Genomic DNA, 17,753 nt, shown 5'->3' on the forward strand with positions numbered 1-17,753 from the left:
TGGTGGTTGTATTTTTCTTTTCTTTTTTTGAGACGGGGGTCTCAATCTGTTGCCCAGGTTAGAGTGCAGTGGCATAATCATGGGTCACTGCAGCCTCAACCTCCCTGGGTTCAAATGATCCTCTCACTTCAGCCTCAAACAGCTGGGACTACAGGCACATGCCACCATGCCTGGCTAATTTTCGTATTTTTTGTAGAAATGGGGTTTTACCATGTTGCCCAGGCTGGTCTCAAACTCTCAAATACCTGGGCTCAAGCAATCTGCCCACCTTGGCTTCCCAAAGTGTTGGTACTACAGGTGTGAGCCATCACGCCCAGCCAATTCTTGTATTTTTTCATTTCAGTAATCAGTATTTGGTTCTTTTTATTTGTTTGAATCACGATCCAGGGAAGATACACACAACACTGTCAAGACCATTCAAAGAAAAAAGTTGTGGGTTTCTTTGACCATTTAAAAAAGAAAAGATTTTTCCAGTAAATGGTGCTGGGACAACTGGATAACCACATGCAAAAGCATGTGTAGGACTCTTACACCACATATAAAAATTAACTCAAATGGATCAAAGACCTAAGTATAACAGCTAAAACTGGTTGGGCACAGTGTCTCACACCTGCAATCCCACTCCTTTGGGAGGTCAAGGTGGGAGGATTCCTTGAGCCCAAGAGTTCGAGGCTGCAGTGAGCCAGATCGCATCAATGCACTCCAGCATGGGGGACAGAGCGAGACCTTGTCTCTGGGGGGAAAAAAAAAAGCCAAAACTAAAACTCTTAGAAGAAAACAAAAACCTGGGTGTACATACATCTTTATGACCTTTGATCTGATGATTCTTAGATGTGACACTAAAAGCATGAGCCACAAAAGAAAAAAATTGATTATTTGGGACTTCATCAAAATTAACTTTTGTGCATCAAAGGAAACTATTAAGGAAATAAACGACAACCCGTAGAATGGGAAAAAATATTTCCCAATAGTGTATCTAATAAAAGGAATCAGACATATACGAAGAATTCTTACAACTCAACAACAAAAAGACAGTTCAATTTAAAAATGGGCAAAGGGCCAGGCATGGTGGCTTACCCCCGTAATCCCAGCACTTTGGGAGGCTGAGGCGGGTGGATCACCTGAGGTCAGGAGTTCGAGACCAGTCTGGCCAACATGGCGAAACCCTGACTCTACTAAAAAAACCACATACAAAAATTAGCCAGGTGTGGTGGCACGCTCCTGTGATCCCAGCTATTGAGGAGGATGAAGCACGGGATCGCTTGAATCCAGAAGGCAGAGGTTGCAGTGAGCCAAGATCATGCCACTGCACTCCAGCCTGGATGACTGACAGAGCAAGAAAAAATAAAAAAATTAATATGGGCAAAGGGCCAGGCGTGGTGGCTCATGCCTGGTAATGCCAGCACTTTGGGAGGCCAAGGCGGGCGGATCACCTGAGGTCAGGAGTTTCAGACCAGCCTGACCAACATGGAGAAACCCCGTCTCTACTAAAAATACAAAATTAGCTGGGCATGGTGGCACATGCCTGTAATCCCAGCTACTCTGGAGGTTGAGGCAGAAGAATCGCTTGATCGTCTCAAAATAAAAAGTCCATACAATGGACTTTTATTCAGTCATAAAAAGGAGAAAAGTACTGATACATGCTACAACATGAATGAACCCTGAAAACATGCTTAGGAAGCTGGGCAGTGGCTCCTGCCTATAATTCCAGCACTTTGGAAGGCTGAGGCTGGAGGGTTGCATCAGCTCAGGAGTTCAAGGCCAGCCTGAGCAAAAGAGTGAGAACCCTGTTCCTTAAAAAAAAAAAAAAAAAAAAAGTTCGGGCGCGGTGGCTCACATCTGTAATCCCAGCACTTTGGGAGGCCAAGGCGGGTGGATCACCTGAGGTCAGGAGTTTGAGACCACCCTGGTAAAAATGACGAAACTCCGTCTCTGGACATTTCATATAAATAGAATCATAAGGCCCGGCGCGGTGGGTCACACCCAGGCTAGAGTGCAGTGGCGCCATCTCAGCTCACCGCAACCTCCACCCTCCTGGGTTCAAGCAATTATCTGCCTCAGCCTCCCAAGTAGCTGGGATTACAGGCATGGGCCACCACGCCTGACTAATTTTTGTATTTTTAGTAGAGACGGGGTTTCACTATGTTGGCCAAGCTGGTCTCAAATTCCAGGGATGACAGAGAGAAATCAGAGAAAAATGGAGACATCTAGGTTTGTATTAAGTTTGAGCAAACAGGATCATGTTTAACTGAAACAAAGGGGCAAGGTTTGGGAACTGGAGTCATATTAAATTTGAGATACCTATTCCATATCTGAACTAAAAACGTAATATTGGCTAATGATAAACTTTGCTAGGAAAAAAACGTTACCCAAATAGGTACCGAATTTGACTAAAATTCCTGATGGTTTGGGAAAAGTTATTAATCAAATAGTGATAGATTATGGCTTTTCTTTTGGGGGGGGGGTGTTGTTTTCTTGGAGAATTGACCCCTTTTTGTTATAAAGGGTTCTCTCTTTATCCCTGATAAGTTTACTTTTTTTTCTTTTTTTCTTTTTGAGACGGAGTCTCGCTCTGTCGCCCAGGCTGGAGTGCAGTGGCCAGATCTCAGCTCACTGCAAGCTCCGCCCGGGTTCACGCCATTCTCCTGCCTCAGCCTCCCGAGTAGCTGGGACTAAAGGCACCTGCCACCACGCCCGGCTAATTTTTTGTATTTTTAGTAGAGAGTGGGTTTCACCGTGTTAGCCAGGATGGTCTAGATCTTTTGATCTCGGGATCCGCTCGCCTCGGCCTCCCAAAGTGCTGGGATGACAGGCGTGAGCCACCGCGCGCGGCTATCCCTGATAACTTTATTTCAAATAGTGACAGGTTTAAAAGTGGATGCTTCACTATCTAGTTTCCCAATGTCTCGCCAGTTACTTTAAACTTGTCGACTGTTTGATTTCACTGACCTCCCTCCTTCCTAGAGCTATGCTTATAAAAAAAATTTAACCATTCAAAAATTTTTAAAAGTTGCTTCATTTGCCCATTCTTTCAACGCATGGTTGTGTACCAGCACTGAGTCAGTCTTTTTCTTTCCTTTTTTTTTTTTTTTTTTTTTTTAAGACAGAGTGTTGCTCTGTTGCCCAGGTTGGCGCGCCGTGGTGCTATCTCGGCTCACCGCAATCTCCTTCACGGCTCCAGCGATTCTCCAGCCTCAGCCTCCTTCGTAGCTGGAACCAAAGGCACCAGCCAGCACGCCCGGCTAATTTTTTGTATTTATCGAGACGGCGTTTCGCCATGTTGCCCAGGCTAGGTCTGTCTTAAAAGAGCTTCTTCCGGCCAGGCGCGGTGGCTCACGCCTGTAATCCCAGCACTTTGGAAGGCCGAGGCGGGCGGATCACCTGAGGTCAAGAGTTCAAGGCCAGCCTGACCAACATGGAAAAACCCATCTCTACTAAAAATACAAAATTAGCTGGGCGTGGTGGCGCATGCCTGTGATCCCAGCTACTCAGGAGGTTGAGACAGGAGAATCGCTTGAACCCGGGAGGCGGAGGTTATGGCAAGCCGAGATCGCGCCATTGCACTACAGCCTGGGAGTCAAGAGCGAAACTCCGTCTCAAAAAAAAAAAAAAAAAAAGCTATTTCCTTGACGGTTCCTTTTTCCCAGGAAATTCAAATGCCTCATTTTATCCCTCATCCTCTTGGCCTTTGCAATCTTGCTCCCAAGGCTCTTCCCTGCCCACCAACTGTCTCACTTGGGAACACGGCTCCGTAAGCCTCTGCCCAACCCTTCTCCCCAGACAGTCCAGCGCCCCAAAGCCCTGCGCAGGGGAATTCGAGTGCGGAGGGCGGCAGGCATCCGCGGGGACCTGGTTCAACTCCTTAGACCGTTTCTTCACCGTCAGTGACTCTCCCGTGACAGATAAGAGTAGGATTTAGAAATGAGAAATGGAAGCGCCGGCTGGGGGGTAGCTGCAGCCATGGCTTCCCGTGTGGTCATCACATGCTATTGTATCTGTTATTTCATTAGGCGCAGGGCCGACTCTGAGGTATCTAGTTCCAGGGCAAAGCCAGGCACTGGTGAATGAGCAAACACCTGTGTATGGCTGATTCTTCTAGCCCTACCTGCTCCATGCCCACCCACAGCGCAGCATTCGAATCTTTATGATCTCGGAGTCCGAAGTAGGGAATTTCAACGCAAGCTGCTGTCAGCCTCAAATTCCCGCTCTGGCCACAAGGCTGATCAAAGACCGATGCATGCCGGGATGAGGCCCGGCCGACTGACGAATCGCTTGCGACGCTGAAATGCATTTCGGGAGATGTAGTCACACAGACGACGGTGACTGCGCAGCGTAGCTCCGCCTCCTGCGTGCGAGGAAGCGTGGACGTGTGAGGTCACTTCCTGCGTGTTGGGTGGCTTCCTACGGCGTTTGCATCCTCGCTCTCCTTTCGCTGCCTGACTGCCGCCATCATGGGTCGCATGCATGCTCCCGGGTGAGCTCGGGGCATCGAACCGGATTGCTGGGCGGGTGTGGGAGGAAGAGAGGGAGTGTGGGCAGCGGGCCGAGGGGATGATGTTCTGGGCTGCTCAGGCACGAGCCGACACCTCACTTAGAGACTGCTTCTCTCCCCAGGAAGGGCCTGTCCCAGTCGGCTTTGCCCTATCGACGCAGCGTCCCCACTGTAAGTAGCGCGCTGGGACCGGGGAGAATCCGAGGAGGGGGGTGGCATTTGTCTCGGGTGAAGCGACGCCGGGGTGAGGAACTTGCGTGTATGAGGAGCGCGGTTTTGCGGGTGGAGAGGGCGCTGTGCTTAGGCGGCATTCCTGGGTTCTCATCTTAAGGTTGCTTTCTATTCCATAACAGTGGTTGAAGTTGACATCTGACGACGTGAAGGAGCAGATTTACAAACTGGCCAAGAAGGGCCTGACTCCTTCACAAATCGGTGAGTGTTTGTGTAGCCTCTTTCGCCTGTCCTCGTGTGACTTGTAGGATCTAGTAGGTGGTAACGTTATTTTAAAAATCGCAAAAACTATGGTCTCGGCACCGTGCTACAGGCATCATTGTAAGCACTTTACGTGTACTGATCTCGTTTAATTCTGACCACAATACTTTGAAATAAATCTTCGTGGCTTTCCCCCCAGTTTACAGTTGAGGATCCAGAGGCACAGTGCAGCTGGATACTAACCAGCCCCAAATCACACAGCTCTCAAGTGGAGGAGTTGGAATTGGCTAAGCAGAGTGCCTGATACAGTTCTTCACAGTTAGGTGTGGTTTGAATCTCAGTTGCATGTGACTTCGTGCAAGTGGCTTCATTCAGCAAATGTTTGCCTTCTGTGTGCTGAACATGGTTCTGGGGCCTGAGAATATACTAGCCTCCTACTCCCCCGCCCAAAAAAGCCAGCGGCAATGTGCCTGTATTTCCAGATACAGGTGCAAAGGTGGGAGGATCACTTGAGCCCAGAAGTCCTAGGCTGCAGTGAGCTATGATGAAGCCACTGCACTCCTGGGTGACAGAGAGGCGCCACCTTTTTTTTTTTTCTTCTTTTTTTTTTGAGACAGAGGCTTGCTCTTGTCGCCCATCCTGGAGTGCAGTGGCGCGATCTCAGCTCACTGCAACCTCCACCTCCTGGATTCAAGCGATTCTCCTGCCTCAGCCTCCCGCATAGCTGGGATTACACGCACCCACCACCAGGCCTGGCGAATTTGTGTGTTTTTTTGTTTTTGTTTGAGACGGATTCTCACTCTGTCGCCCAGGCTGGAGTGCAGTGGCACGATCTCGGCTCACTGCAACCTCTACCTCCTGGGTTCATGCAAGCAGTTCTCCTGCCTCTGCCTCCGGAGTAGCTGGGACTACAGGCAGCACCACCCCGCCCGGCTAATTTTTGTATTTTTTAGTAGAGACGGGGTTTCACCATATTGGCCAGGCTGGTCTCAGACTCCTGACCTCAGGTGATCCACCGCCTCGGCCTCCCAAAATGCTGGGATTACAGGCGTGAGCCACAGCACCTGATCCCACCTCTTAAAAGGGGGAAGGGGGATGCAAAATATCTGTACTCTTGGAGCTTGTAGTCTAATTGGAGGTATGACACACCAAAAGAAAATGTGCCATAGATTGTAAGTAATCAGAACTCATTAGAGGTTTAAAAGAAATAACGTGTAAAGTTTTTAGAAGAATGACCAGAGTTCTCAATAAATGTTAGCTGTGGAATCTCAATTCCTTTGGTCATCTGTATTCCAGCAAACCCACTGGGATGATAGTTTTCCAGCATTCTTAGTTTCCACCAGAAAGGTTTTCCTTAGTCTTGGGTAAACCTTCCTTGGATGTCTGAGTGAGCTTTATGTGCATTCCCATGTTGGTTTCTGTGATGTATAAAAGTATACCTCCAGCTTACAGATAGGAACTATGCCCTGATTTCTGAGCCTCGACATCATCCAGTTAGTGTTTCGTGTTGAAAGTTAAAACATGATTCCCTTTTCAGGTGTGATCCTGAGAGATTCACATGGTGTTGCACAAGTACGTTTTGTGACAGGCAATAAAATCTTAAGAATTCTTAAGTCTAAGGGACTTGCTCCTGATCTTCCTGAAGATCTCTACCATTTAATTAAGAAAGCAGTTGCTGTTCGAAAGCATCTTGAGAGGAACAGAAAGGTAAGCTAATAAACAAAATCTGGTGCTAAATAGGACTGCTCGTACATGCATCTGGTTTGAATTATTCAAGGTGGCTTAGTACACAAACTAGTGTAGTGTTGCTTTGAAGTTCAAATTCTACCCAAAGAGATTTTCATTAGAGAAAGTGCGTAGTAGCTCTACATTGTCTTATTAATGTTTGATAATGTTCGGTCATTTTGGGTGGTTTTCTTGAATTGCACCAAATTTTATTTTTAGGATAAGGATGCTAAATTCCGTCTGATTCTGATAGAGAGCCGGATTCACCGTTTGGCTCGATATTATAAGACCAAGCGAGTCCTCCCTCCCAATTGGAAATAGTAAGTGTCAACTCTTTTGTTGTTGTTGTTGTTATCAAGCATAGGAGTCAGCCAGTAGTTAAAGTCCTAGTAGTGAATATGTTCGGCCTTGGGGGCTATTTGGTTAACTGCTCTTTGAGCTCTGGCCTGGTAGTGGGAAAACAGCCACAGGCAGTACATAATCGAATGGGTGTGGCTGCTTGTCTTTAATAAGATAGTAGGTAAGTTTTCCTTTCATACCTCTACTCCCAGGAGTTTGAATTAATTTTCGCATGAATTGCTCACTATGATGATTGATTGCCAGACATTCGCAGTTTCCACCAGAAAGGTTTTTCCTTTTGTTGGCCAGTTCTTCCTTGGATGTCTGAGTGAGCATCTTCATTCATTGTGCTTCAACGCAATGCGTTGGTTCAGGTATTCAGTAGTTTGGTGCACTTTATATAGTTTGTATTTATTAACTGTTTGAGAATAGCACCATTAGTGGGGAGATTATCTGTTAACGAATATGGAGGGACCGGTATTAATCCTGATTTTCTTTCCCCGTTTTTCTTTTTCAGTGAATCATCTACAGCCTCTGCCCTGGTCGCATAAATTTGTCTGTGTACTCAAGCAATAAAATGATTGTTTAACTAAAAGCATGTTTTATGTTTATTTTCCTAGAAGAAAAATGTATATATATCAGTGGTTCATATGTGTTGATCTTGTTTGATGGGGAAGTGTTTTAGGTGACTGATGTTAGGATTCCAGGGAGCAGTAAGATAGTGTACATCACATCCCTTCATTGGCCCCTTAAACCAGTTGAGCAGCTTATAACCTCATAGGTGGTTGCCTTAAATATGGAGAACTGGAAGACACTAGGAAATAATGCCTTTGTGTTTGTTTTGGTGTCATGGCAAAAATGTTTCTAAGTTTTTTTGATACATTTAATGTTAAAGACAGATAGATCTCTGGCAGATGTTAACCACTGGTAGCATCAGAAATAGTAATATGGGCAAAAGTAATTGCGGTTTTTGCCATTACTTTGATGCAAAAACCACAATTACTTTTGCACTAACCTAATACATAAAAGTGTCACTGGAGGGAGGGGAATCTGATATGGAGAGACATTGGATCTTGCAGTGAGGGTTAAAGATGAAGAAGGAATCTAGGGGACAGTAAACAGGCACAGTTCGTCTGGAGCGTTGGGGGTTTAGGAAGAATATTTGAAATGGGCTTGGGTTCCTGGCCTTTGAAAATATTTGGGTGGGTTAAAGTAAGATTTACTTGTTTTGGTATTTTGTTTTAATTTAATTCTTAACCTAATGGGGTACATGGGTATTGCTGCTTGAATGACTAAAATCTCAGACAACCCTAGGGAGTGGGTCAAAGTTACAAGACTTTGAACCACTGTCAAAGTGGTTAAGCTGTATGTCTGGCTGGTGTGTGTTTATAGAGCCACGATCCTTCAGAATTCAGAAAAAGGGCTGCACGTGGTGGCTCATGCCTGTAATCTCAGCACTTTAGGAGGCCGAGGTGGGTGGATCACCTGAGGTCAGGAGTTCAAGACTAGCCTGGCCAACATGGTGAAACCCTGTCATTACTAAAAATGCAGAAGTAAGCTGGGCATAGTGGCAGGCGCCTATAACCCAGGAGGCGGAAGTTGCAGTGAGCCGAGATGGCATCACTGCACTCCAGCCTGGGTGACAGTGAGACTCCGTCTCAAAAAAAAAAAAAAAGTTTCCATATGGTTTGTTTCTTTTTTTTGTAACATCTATTGACCCAGTTGAAATAGCATATGCACATTATTTGTCCTCATCTATCCATGTGAGCACCTAGAATTTGTAGGTTTCCTCCAACAACTGTTTACTTCCTTGAAAAATCATCTTTTCTTTTTTTTTTTTTTTTTTTTTTTTGAGACGGAGTCTCGCTCTGCCGCCCAGGCTGGAGTGCAGTGGCCGGATCTCAGCTCACTGCAAGCTCCGCCTCCCGGGTTCACGCCATTCTCCTGCCTCAGCCTCCCGAGTAGTTGGGACTACAGGTGCCTGCCACCGCGCCCGGCTAGTTTTTTGTATTTTTTAGTAGAGACGGGGTTTCACCGTGTTAGCCAGGATGGTCTCGATCTCCTGGCCTCGTGATCCGCCCGTCTCGGCCTCCCAAAGTGCTGGGATTACAGGCTTGAGCCACCGCGCCCGGCCGAAAAATCATCTTTTCAAGTGGTAGGTGTCCATCTTACAGTATCCCTGTGTCGCCCAGGCTGGAGTGCAGTGGCGTGATCTCAGCTTACTGCAAGGTCCGCCTCCCGGGTTAATGCCATTTTCCTGCCTCAGCCTCCCGTGTAGTTGGGACTACAGGCACCCACCATACCCAGCTAATTTTTTGTATTTTTAGTAGAGACGGGGTTTTACCGTGTTAGCTATGATGGTCTTGATCTGACTTCGTGATCCGCCCACCTTGGCCTCCCAAAGTGCTGGGATTACAGGCATGAACCACTGCACCCAGCCTTTTTTTTTTTTTTTTTTCTTTTTTTTGAGACGGAGTTTCGCTCTTGTTGCCCAGGCTGGAGTCCAGTGGCGCAATCTCGTCTCAACTGCAACCTCTGCATCCTGCGTTCAGGTGATTCTACTGCCTCAGCCTCCCAAGTAGCTGGGATTACAGGCATGAGCTACCATGCCTGGCTAATTTTGTATTTTTTTTTAGTAGAAACGGGGTTTCACCATGTTGGTCAGGCTGGTCTTGAACTCCTGACATGTGAGCCACTGTGCCCGGCCCATCCTGTTATTATTAAACTTACACATGTATGTGGTTTTATTTATCTTTTCAGACAGTCTCACTCTGTCGCCCAGGCTGGAGTGCAGTGGTATGATCTTGGATCACTGCAACCTCCACCTCCCAGGTTCAAGCGATTTTTGTGCCTCAGCCTCCTGAGTAGCTGGGGTTACAGGTGCCTGCTACCATGATTGGCTAATTTTTGTATTTTTAGTAGAAATAGGATTTTGCCATATTGGCCGGGCTGTTCTCAAACTCCTGACCTCAAGAGATCCGCCCACCTCCTCCCAAATTGCTGGGATTACAGGTGTGAGCCATTGCGCCCAGCCTGTTGAATCATTTGATAAGGAATAACTAAAAACAGTCTTTTCCTTTCTGCAGCCCTACCTTCCTGAAGATGAGGGCAACCACTTTAAATACATAGCTGTTTTTCTGGTATATAATGTGCCTTTTTTTTTTTTTTCTTCTGAGACAGAGTCTTGCTCTGTCACCCAGGTTGGAGTGCAGTGGCATGATCTCGGCTCACTGCAGCCTCCACCTCCCGAGTTCAAGCAATTCTGCTTCAGCCTCCCGAGTAGCTGGGATTACAGGCGCACGCCACCATGCCCAGCTAATTTTTGTATTTTTAGTAGAGATGGGGTTTCACCATGTTGGTGAGGCTGGTCTTGAACTCCTGACCTCGTGATCTGCCCGCCTCGGCCTCACAAAGTGCTGGGATTGCAGGCGTGAGCCACCGCACCCAGCCCACCTTCTTATTTCTACGTAACATTCTTTTTTGAAAAAATTGAGGTGAAATTCACATTACAAAATTCCCCATTTTAAAGTGAACAATTTAGTGGCATTTGTTTATTCATAATACTGTACAACCATCACCTTAATGTAGTTCCAAAACATTTTCATCACCTTGAAGCAAAACCCCACACTCCTCTTGACTTAGTCCCAGCATTTTGGGAGGCCGAGATGGGAGGAACGCTTGAGCTCAGGAGTTTGGCAGCAGCCTGGGCAACATAGACCTGTGTCTCAAAAAACAAAAAGTCCATACTCATTAAGCAGTTATCCCCATTTTTTACCCCCCCAACCCCTAGCAGCCACCAATCCACTTTCCGTTGTTATGGATTTGCCTTTTCTGGATATTTCATATAAGTGGATTCATACAGTACCTGACTTTTCGTGCCTGGCAGTCTTTCACTTAGCATGTTTTTGAGGCTCACTAACATAGCATGTGTCAGTACTTCATTTCTTTTTGTGGCTGAATAGTATTTTACTGTGTGTGTGTACCACAGTTTATGCATTTATTAGTTGATGGATATTTGGATTGTTTCCACCTTTTGGCTGTTTCAAATAGTGCTGCTCTGAATATTTGTGTACATGTACTTGTTTGACTACCTGTTTTCAATTTTTGGGGTGTGTATCTAGGATAATTGCTCTAAATAACACTTTTATGCCCCTTTCCTGGCATCTTCATAATTCTATAATCATTTATGGCTCAATCAATATTCTATGTTTACATTTCTATGACTTTTATATACAGTGTTGATGTGATTCCATAGTTATAATTCTGTAAATACATCTACAAAAAATATGTTAGTTATTACCTTGTTTTTCCATCTGCTTAAAGTTCTGTGTTCCTGTTTCTATCTCATCCCCAAAGTTTGAGCCATAGTTTAATCTCAGTACATTTAAACAGGGTTACTCTTTTTGTTTTTCCTTGGTGATACCTTCCTAGGACGCTTCATCCTCTAGTGCCAGTTTAGACAGCTTACCCTGAGACCTGTAGTTCTGGGATCCCTGTTCACCATCAATCCAAATATTCTGTATGTCTGCAGTGTTAGATTCCTCTTTCCTTATCTTCTGTCTTCCTCTTTCTTGGTTTGCACCCTTTTGGAGGATGTGGGAAACACTGCCTCTAGCAGTCCCTAACAAAAGGCTCAGTCCTTGGACCTCATTTTTTTCTGTTCATCTCAACTCTTGGTAACTTCATCTAATCTATGGTTTTCCATGCCATCTTTAAAGCTACTACATTCAAATTCATACCTCCAGGGCAGACCCTCCTTGAACTCCAGACTTAGATGTGCATCTGCCTATTCTATATCCCCCCTTGAATCGCTAATAAACACTGGATATTTGGACTCCTTTTTTTTTTTTTTTTTTTTTTTGAGATGGAGTTTCTTGTTGCCCAGGCTGGAGTGTAATGGCACGATCTCGGCTCACTGCAACCTCCACCTCCCAGGTTCAAGTGATTCTCCTGCCTCAGCCTCCCAGTAGCTGGGATTACAGGTGCCCACCATCACTCCTGGCTAATTTTTTATACTTTTTGTAGAGATGGGGTTTCGCCATGTTGGCCAGGCTGGCCTCGACCTCCTGACCTCAAGTGATCTGCCTGCCTCGGCCTCCCAAAGTGCAGGGATTACATGCAGGAGCAACCGTGCCTGGCCGGAAATAATTTTCTTTAAACATTTTTAGCATCGCTTAATTGTTTATAGCTTTAAAAAGAAAAACCAAATGCTATTGCCAAGAAGTCAGATGTTATTCTGATTCCCACTCTTTTGTTTGTAACTTGGTAACTTTTTTCTTTTTTGACTCAATGCTTTCAGGATCATCTTATTAGCGCTTGGTGTTCTGAAATTTGCAAAAATACCTTGGCTTTTATTTTTTTCATGTTTTGCAAGGTACTGAGTGAACTATTTTAGTCTGAAAATTATCTTGCAGTTCTGGGAAGTTTTCTTGAATTATTCTTTTAATAATTTCTTCCCCACTATTTTCTATGTTCTCTTTGCGAAACTCATTATTTGTACATTAGACGTTCTGGAACTCCCACCATGGCCGATTTCAAGTTACTAATGGGATGTTACAACCAGGGGTTGGTATGAGATGCTCAGGAGCAGACCATTACATCGTATCTCTCCTCTGCAGATATAGCAGTCATAAATGACTTGGAGACCACGAATAATAGTTAAATGGTGTGAAATAATTAGAAAGTGGTGAGTTCTGAGGATTTACTAGTTTTGAATATACTTTATCTGTGAGTTTATATGATTTTTTAAATAATGCCTGTGTTTAACTGGCTTGCAGCATTCCTAAAAGCTTGAAAGTTGGCTCTTGCGAGCCCATACAAGCCAGCTCCAACGCGCACCACTGCTCAGAGTTCATCCTTGTTCCCTGACCGTTCTTTTTTTTTTTTTTCCTTTTTTTGGAGGTAGAGTCTTGCTCTATCCCCCAGGATGGAGTGCAGTGGCATGATCTCAGCTCACTGTAACCTCCACCTCCCAGGTTCAAGTGATTCTCCTGCCTCAGCCTTTCGAGTAGCTGAGATTATAGGTGCCTGCCACCACACCTGGCTGATTTTTGTATTTTTAGTAGAGACGGGGTTTTGCCATGTTGGTCAGGCTGGTCTTGAACTCCTGACCTCAGGTGATCTGCCCACCTCGGCCTCCCAAAGTGTTGGGATTACAGGCATGAGCCACTGTGCCTGGACTTGCAGTGAGTATTTTATAAGTATGGTAGTTTCCCCACCTTTTCATGGTTTCCTTTATCCATGGTCAACAGTGGGCTGAAAATATAAAATGGAAAATTCTAGAAATAATTCATAAATTTAAAATAACTTATTACAGTATATTGTTATAATTGTTCTATTTTATTATTATTGTTGCTAATTTCTTACTGTGCCTAACTTATAAATTAAACCTTATTATAGGTATGTATGTGTAGAAAAAAACATAGCATATAAAAGATTCTATACTGTCCACAGTTTCAGGCAACCACTGGGGCCTTGGGACATATCCCCTGCGGACAATGGGGGACTACCATATTGTCTCATGGTCACTCTATGAGGTAGATAGTATTAGCATCTCCATTATTCAGAAGAAACTAAAGCACACAAGGTAAAGTAGGCAGACAATTTGACATACTGTTGAGATGGAAAAGTCATAAGAGAGGCTGGGTGGCGCTCCCTCCTGTCATCCCAGCACTTTGGGAGGCCAAGGTGGGCGGATCACTTGAAGTCAGGAGTTCAAGACCAGCCTGGCCAACATGGTGAAACCCCTTCTCTACTAAAACAAAAATTAGCCAGGTGTGATGGCGCGTGCCTGTAATTCCAGCTCCTTGGAAGGCTGAGGCACAAGACTTGCTTGAACCCAGGAGGTGGAAGTTGCAGTGAGCCGAGATTGTGCCACTGCACCCCAGCCTGCACTACAGTGCGAGACTCAGTCTTAAAAAAAAAAAAAAGAAAAAAAAGTTGTCATGGAGGAGCAGAAAGTGAAGCCATAGTCACATGAAATTGCCTAAGGATAGAAGAGTTCAGCTTCTTTCCCATTTTACCTCCATTGCACCCAGCTGGGCCCCTCTCAGACCTGCCCTCCTGGCAGTAAATGGTGTGCCTGGGTCCACCTCGGGTGTGGTAGATTGTATGACCACAACAGGCCAGATTCAGTGGCTCATGCCTGTAATCCCAGCACCTTGGGAGGCCAAGCAGGAAGACCTCTTGAGGCCAGGAGTTTGAGATCAGCCTGGGCAACATAGTGAGACTCACATCTCTACAAAAAATAAAAAAGTTAGCTGGATTTTTTTTTTTTTTTTTTCCGGAACTTGGAAGGCTGAGGTGAGAGGATTGGTTGAACCCAAGAGTTTGAGGCTGCAGTGAGCTATGATTGGGACAGAGGGACCCTGTCTCTGGGAAAAAAAAAAAAATGACCACAACAAAGTCTGTCCCACTTGTCTTCTTAGAACCTTACTGCTCCAATCAAGATGTGGTTTCTTAATTCCTCTCCCTATCAACATGGCAGGCTGTGGCTGGCTTTAACAATGGAATTCAGCTGAAGTGACACTTGAGGAATTCTGAGACCAGGGCAGAAAAGTCCTTGTTGCCTGGGACACTCGTGTCTGGGGTCCTGAGCTGCTGTGCAGGCCCACCCCGAGGTCTCCATGCTGTGAGGAAGCCTCAGCCATGTGCGGGTGCTTTGGGAAACAGCTATGGTGGAGGTCCCATGTGACAGCCCTCGCTAACCACCAGGCTCGTGGGTGAAGATACCTCCACGTGATACCTGCCTCCAGAGCCTTTGAGTCCAGCCACTCAGTCTTCCCAGCTGAGACTACAGACATTCTGGAGTATAGAAGCCATTCTGTAGTACCCTATCTGAATTCTTTTTTTTTCTTTTGTAGAGACAGGGATCTCCCTATGTTGCCCAGGCTGGTCTCAAACTCCTGTGGTCAAGTAGTTATCCTGCCTTGGCCTCCCAAAATGCTGGGATTACAGGCATGAGCCACTACACTTAGCCCTGAATTCTTGACCTACAGAATCCTTGAGCATAATCAAATGATTGTTTGAAACCACTAGGTTTTGGGGGTAATTGTTTCATAGCAAAAGTAACTAGAACATTTTGCTGAGGAGGAAGAGGCTGTGTTTCTACCGTCCCACGGCTGCTGGAGGGGCAGGGCAGAAGCTTTCACTTGCCTCTCCCCATTTACCATGCCTCCCAGTTCTCATCTCATCTCAGCCTGTATTGGAATTACCTGTGGATGTGTCTGTCTGCCTTGCTAGACTGGACTGTGAGTCCCTGCCAGGGAGGATGGCAGAAACTGTCTTGGTTGCCTCATATTCCCAGTGCCCAGCACAGAGCCTGGCACATAAGATAATCGGCAGATCCTTGCTGGGTACATGCACAGCAGTTGGTCTGATGTTTATTTCCCGGTTAGAACTGCTGGCAGTGGGGATCCCAAACCTTTTCCAAGGACTTCTTGGGAGCTGGAAGGAAGCTCTTGCTGGCTGCCTCCCACAGAGGCATATGATTGGACTGAAAGCAATTTTTCTGAAAGCATTCTGGTGAAATACAACATTTTGATTGAAACAATGATTTGATTGAAAATGAGTATTTCCCAGTTGCTGGGTTTTTTTTTTTTTAATAATATTGGTCATTTTCATGCTTCATAAAGCAATTTTCAACACTTTAAGAGTTTTTAGGCATTTTTGTCCTTTTCCTGAACTTTTGAGTGGTTTTCCCTAATTATTTGTAATTTGTTTTTAGCCTACTTTTACTGTTTTTCAGTATTTGTAATAGTACAAAGTTGGGACTGCCTAATTGATTAGTGGGCTGCTTAAATTAAGGTATGAAATATACCTAAATATTAATATATTAACATATATACAATAATTCCATTTTTGTAAAATTATGCACAAACATACAAATGTCTACAAAGATATCTACCAATGCTTCTTGACTAGGAGGGATTCATTGGGATACTCCCAGAAGACTTTTAAAAATACTGATCTCTTTTCTTTTTGAGACCAAGTCTCACTCTGTTGCCCAGGCTGGAGTGCAGTGGCGTTCGCTCACTGCAACCTCTGCCTCCCGGGTTCAAGTGATTCTCGTGCCTCAGCCTCCCGAGTATCTGGGACCACAGGTGTGCATCACCACATCCAGCTAATTTTTGTATTTTTAGTAGAGATGGGCTTTCACCATGTTGGCCACGCTAGTCCCAAACTCCTGACCTCAGGTGATCCAGCTGCCTCAGCCTCCCAAAGTGTTGGGATTACAGGCATGAGCCACTCCTCCTGGCCTAAAAATACGGATTTTTTTTTTTTTTTTGGAGACAGAGTCTCGCTCTGTTGCCCAGGCTGGAGTGCAGTGGTGCAATCTCGGCTGACTGCAGCCTCCCCATCCCAGGTTCAAGCAATTCTCCTGCCTCAGCCTCCTGAGTGCTGGGACTACAAGTGAATGCCACCACGCCTGGCTAATTTTTGTGTTTTTAGTAGAGAGGGGTTTTCACCATGTTGGCCAAGCTAGTCTCGAACTCCTGACCCCAAGTGATCCGCCCAGCGTTGGCCTCCCAAAGTGCTAGGATTACAGGTATGAGCCACCGTGCCCATCCTAAAATACTGATTCCTTCATGCCTGTAATCACAGCACTTTGGGAGGCTGAAGTGGGAGGATTGTTTGAGTTCAGGAGTTTGAGACCAGCTTGGGCAAAATAGTAAGACTCTGTCTCTACAAAAAATAAAAAAATTAGGGGCGGTGGCTCATGCCTGTAATCCCAGCACTTTGGGAGGCTGAGGCAGGTGGATCACGAGGTAAGGAGTTCAAGACCTGCCTGGCCAACATGGTGAAACTCTGTCTCCACTAAAAATACAAAAAAATTAGCCAGGTGTGGTGGTGGGCCCTGTAATCCCAGCTACTCGGGAGGCTGAGGCAGGAGAATTGCTTGAAACCAGGAGATGGAGGTTGCAGTGAGCCGAGATTGCACCATTGCACTCCAGCCTGGGTGACAGAGCAAGACTCTGTCTCAGGACAAAAAAAAAAAATTACGCATGGTGGCACATGCCTGTAGTCCCAGCTACTCGGGAAGCTGAGATGGGAGGATTGCTTAAGCCTGGGAGATCAAGGCTGCAGTGAGTGTTGATCACACTACTTCACTCTAGCCTGGACCACAGAGCAAGACTCTGGTCTCTGAAAAGTAAAAACATTTTTTTTTTTTTTTTGAGATGGAGTCTTGTTCTGTGGCCCAGGCTGGAATGCAATGGCACAATCTTGGCTCACTTCAACCTCTGCCTCCCGGGTTCAAATGATTCTCATGCCTCGACCTCACAAGTAGCTGGGATTTCAGGCACATGCCGCCACGCCCAGCTAATTTTTGTATTTTTAGTTGAGATGGGGTAGCACTACGTTGCCCAGGCTGGTCTTGAATTCCTGACCTCAGGAGATCCACCCACCTACTGGGATTACAGGCATGAGCCACTGCGCCCGGTCACTAAAAAATATTTTTTAAAAATTGATTCCTTTACTCCAGAAAGAGAAGAAAGAAGAAGGAAGAAGAAGAAAGAGGGAGAGAGAGTGATTCCCAAACTCTGTCTGGGAAAGCAGAAATCTGCTAGGATGGGGAGTGGGTTGGGAGTGGGGAACCAGACAACTGTATTTTAAAAAGGCATTTGAGATTGGGACCCCTGACTTAGAATCACAGAAGAGTAAACCCGGTAGGTACTTAATTCAGTCCTCATTTTGTGTATGGATGAGTTCGACTCCAAGAAGGGACTTGCTCAGGGTCACACAGGGGGAGGGATGATGAGGTCTG

General features: G+C 45.6%; 1 protein-coding gene, 1 long non-coding RNA gene and 1 other non-coding gene across 4 annotated transcripts; 2 read left to right on the top strand and 1 right to left on the bottom strand.

Moving 5' to 3' along the window:
* The first annotated feature begins 4,425 nt into the window (after positions 1-4,425).
* RPS13 (ribosomal protein S13) lies at positions 4,426-7,583 on the top strand. 2 transcript variants are annotated; one of them, XM_065528438.1, is made up of 7 exons: positions 4,426-4,474; positions 4,615-4,663; positions 4,846-4,924; positions 6,462-6,631; positions 6,869-6,969; positions 7,298-7,362; positions 7,506-7,583. In XM_065528438.1, the coding sequence occupies exons 1-6, from the start codon at positions 4,452-4,454 to the stop codon at positions 7,314-7,316; spliced, it is 441 nt and encodes a 146-aa protein (XP_065384510.1). In that variant the 5' UTR covers positions 4,426-4,451; the 3' UTR covers positions 7,317-7,362; positions 7,506-7,583. The 2 variants fall into 2 exon arrangements, with proteins under 2 accessions (XP_065384510.1, XP_005578563.1); XM_005578506.4 differs by lacking the exon at positions 7,298-7,362.
* LOC123568997 (small nucleolar RNA SNORD14) lies at positions 7,230-7,320 on the top strand. The gene has a single exon (XR_006692529.1). It is a non-coding gene; the product is annotated as a small nucleolar RNA SNORD14 (small nucleolar RNA).
* A 2,926-nt stretch (positions 7,584-10,509) lies between the features above and the next one.
* Positions 10,510-14,142, bottom strand: LOC141408474 (uncharacterized). The gene is made up of 2 exons (XR_012423375.1): positions 14,011-14,142; positions 10,510-10,706 (listed from the first exon to the last, which is right to left on the bottom strand). It is a non-coding gene; the product is annotated as an uncharacterized lncRNA (long non-coding RNA).
* Between the last annotated feature and the right edge of the window lie 3,611 nt (positions 14,143-17,753).

This window comes from Macaca fascicularis, chromosome 14 (genome assembly GCF_037993035.2).
Source record: "Macaca fascicularis isolate 582-1 chromosome 14, T2T-MFA8v1.1".
NCBI classification, from domain to species: Eukaryota; Metazoa; Chordata; class Mammalia; order Primates; family Cercopithecidae; genus Macaca; species Macaca fascicularis.

What these genes read in the sequence shown, in the direction of transcription:
- RPS13 (XM_005578506.4), top strand. Translation starts at nt 4,452, where the DNA reads ATGGGTCGCATGCATGCTCCCGG. An exon ending in GGTCGCATGCATGCTCCCGG is followed by an intron (nt 4,475 to 4,614) that starts GTGAGCTCGGGG and finishes TTCTCTCCCCAG; the next exon opens with GAAGGGCCTGTCCCAGTCGG. An exon ending in ATCTTGAGAGGAACAGAAAG is followed by an intron (nt 6,632 to 6,868) that starts GTAAGCTAATAA and finishes TTTTATTTTTAG; the next exon opens with GATAAGGATGCTAAATTCCG.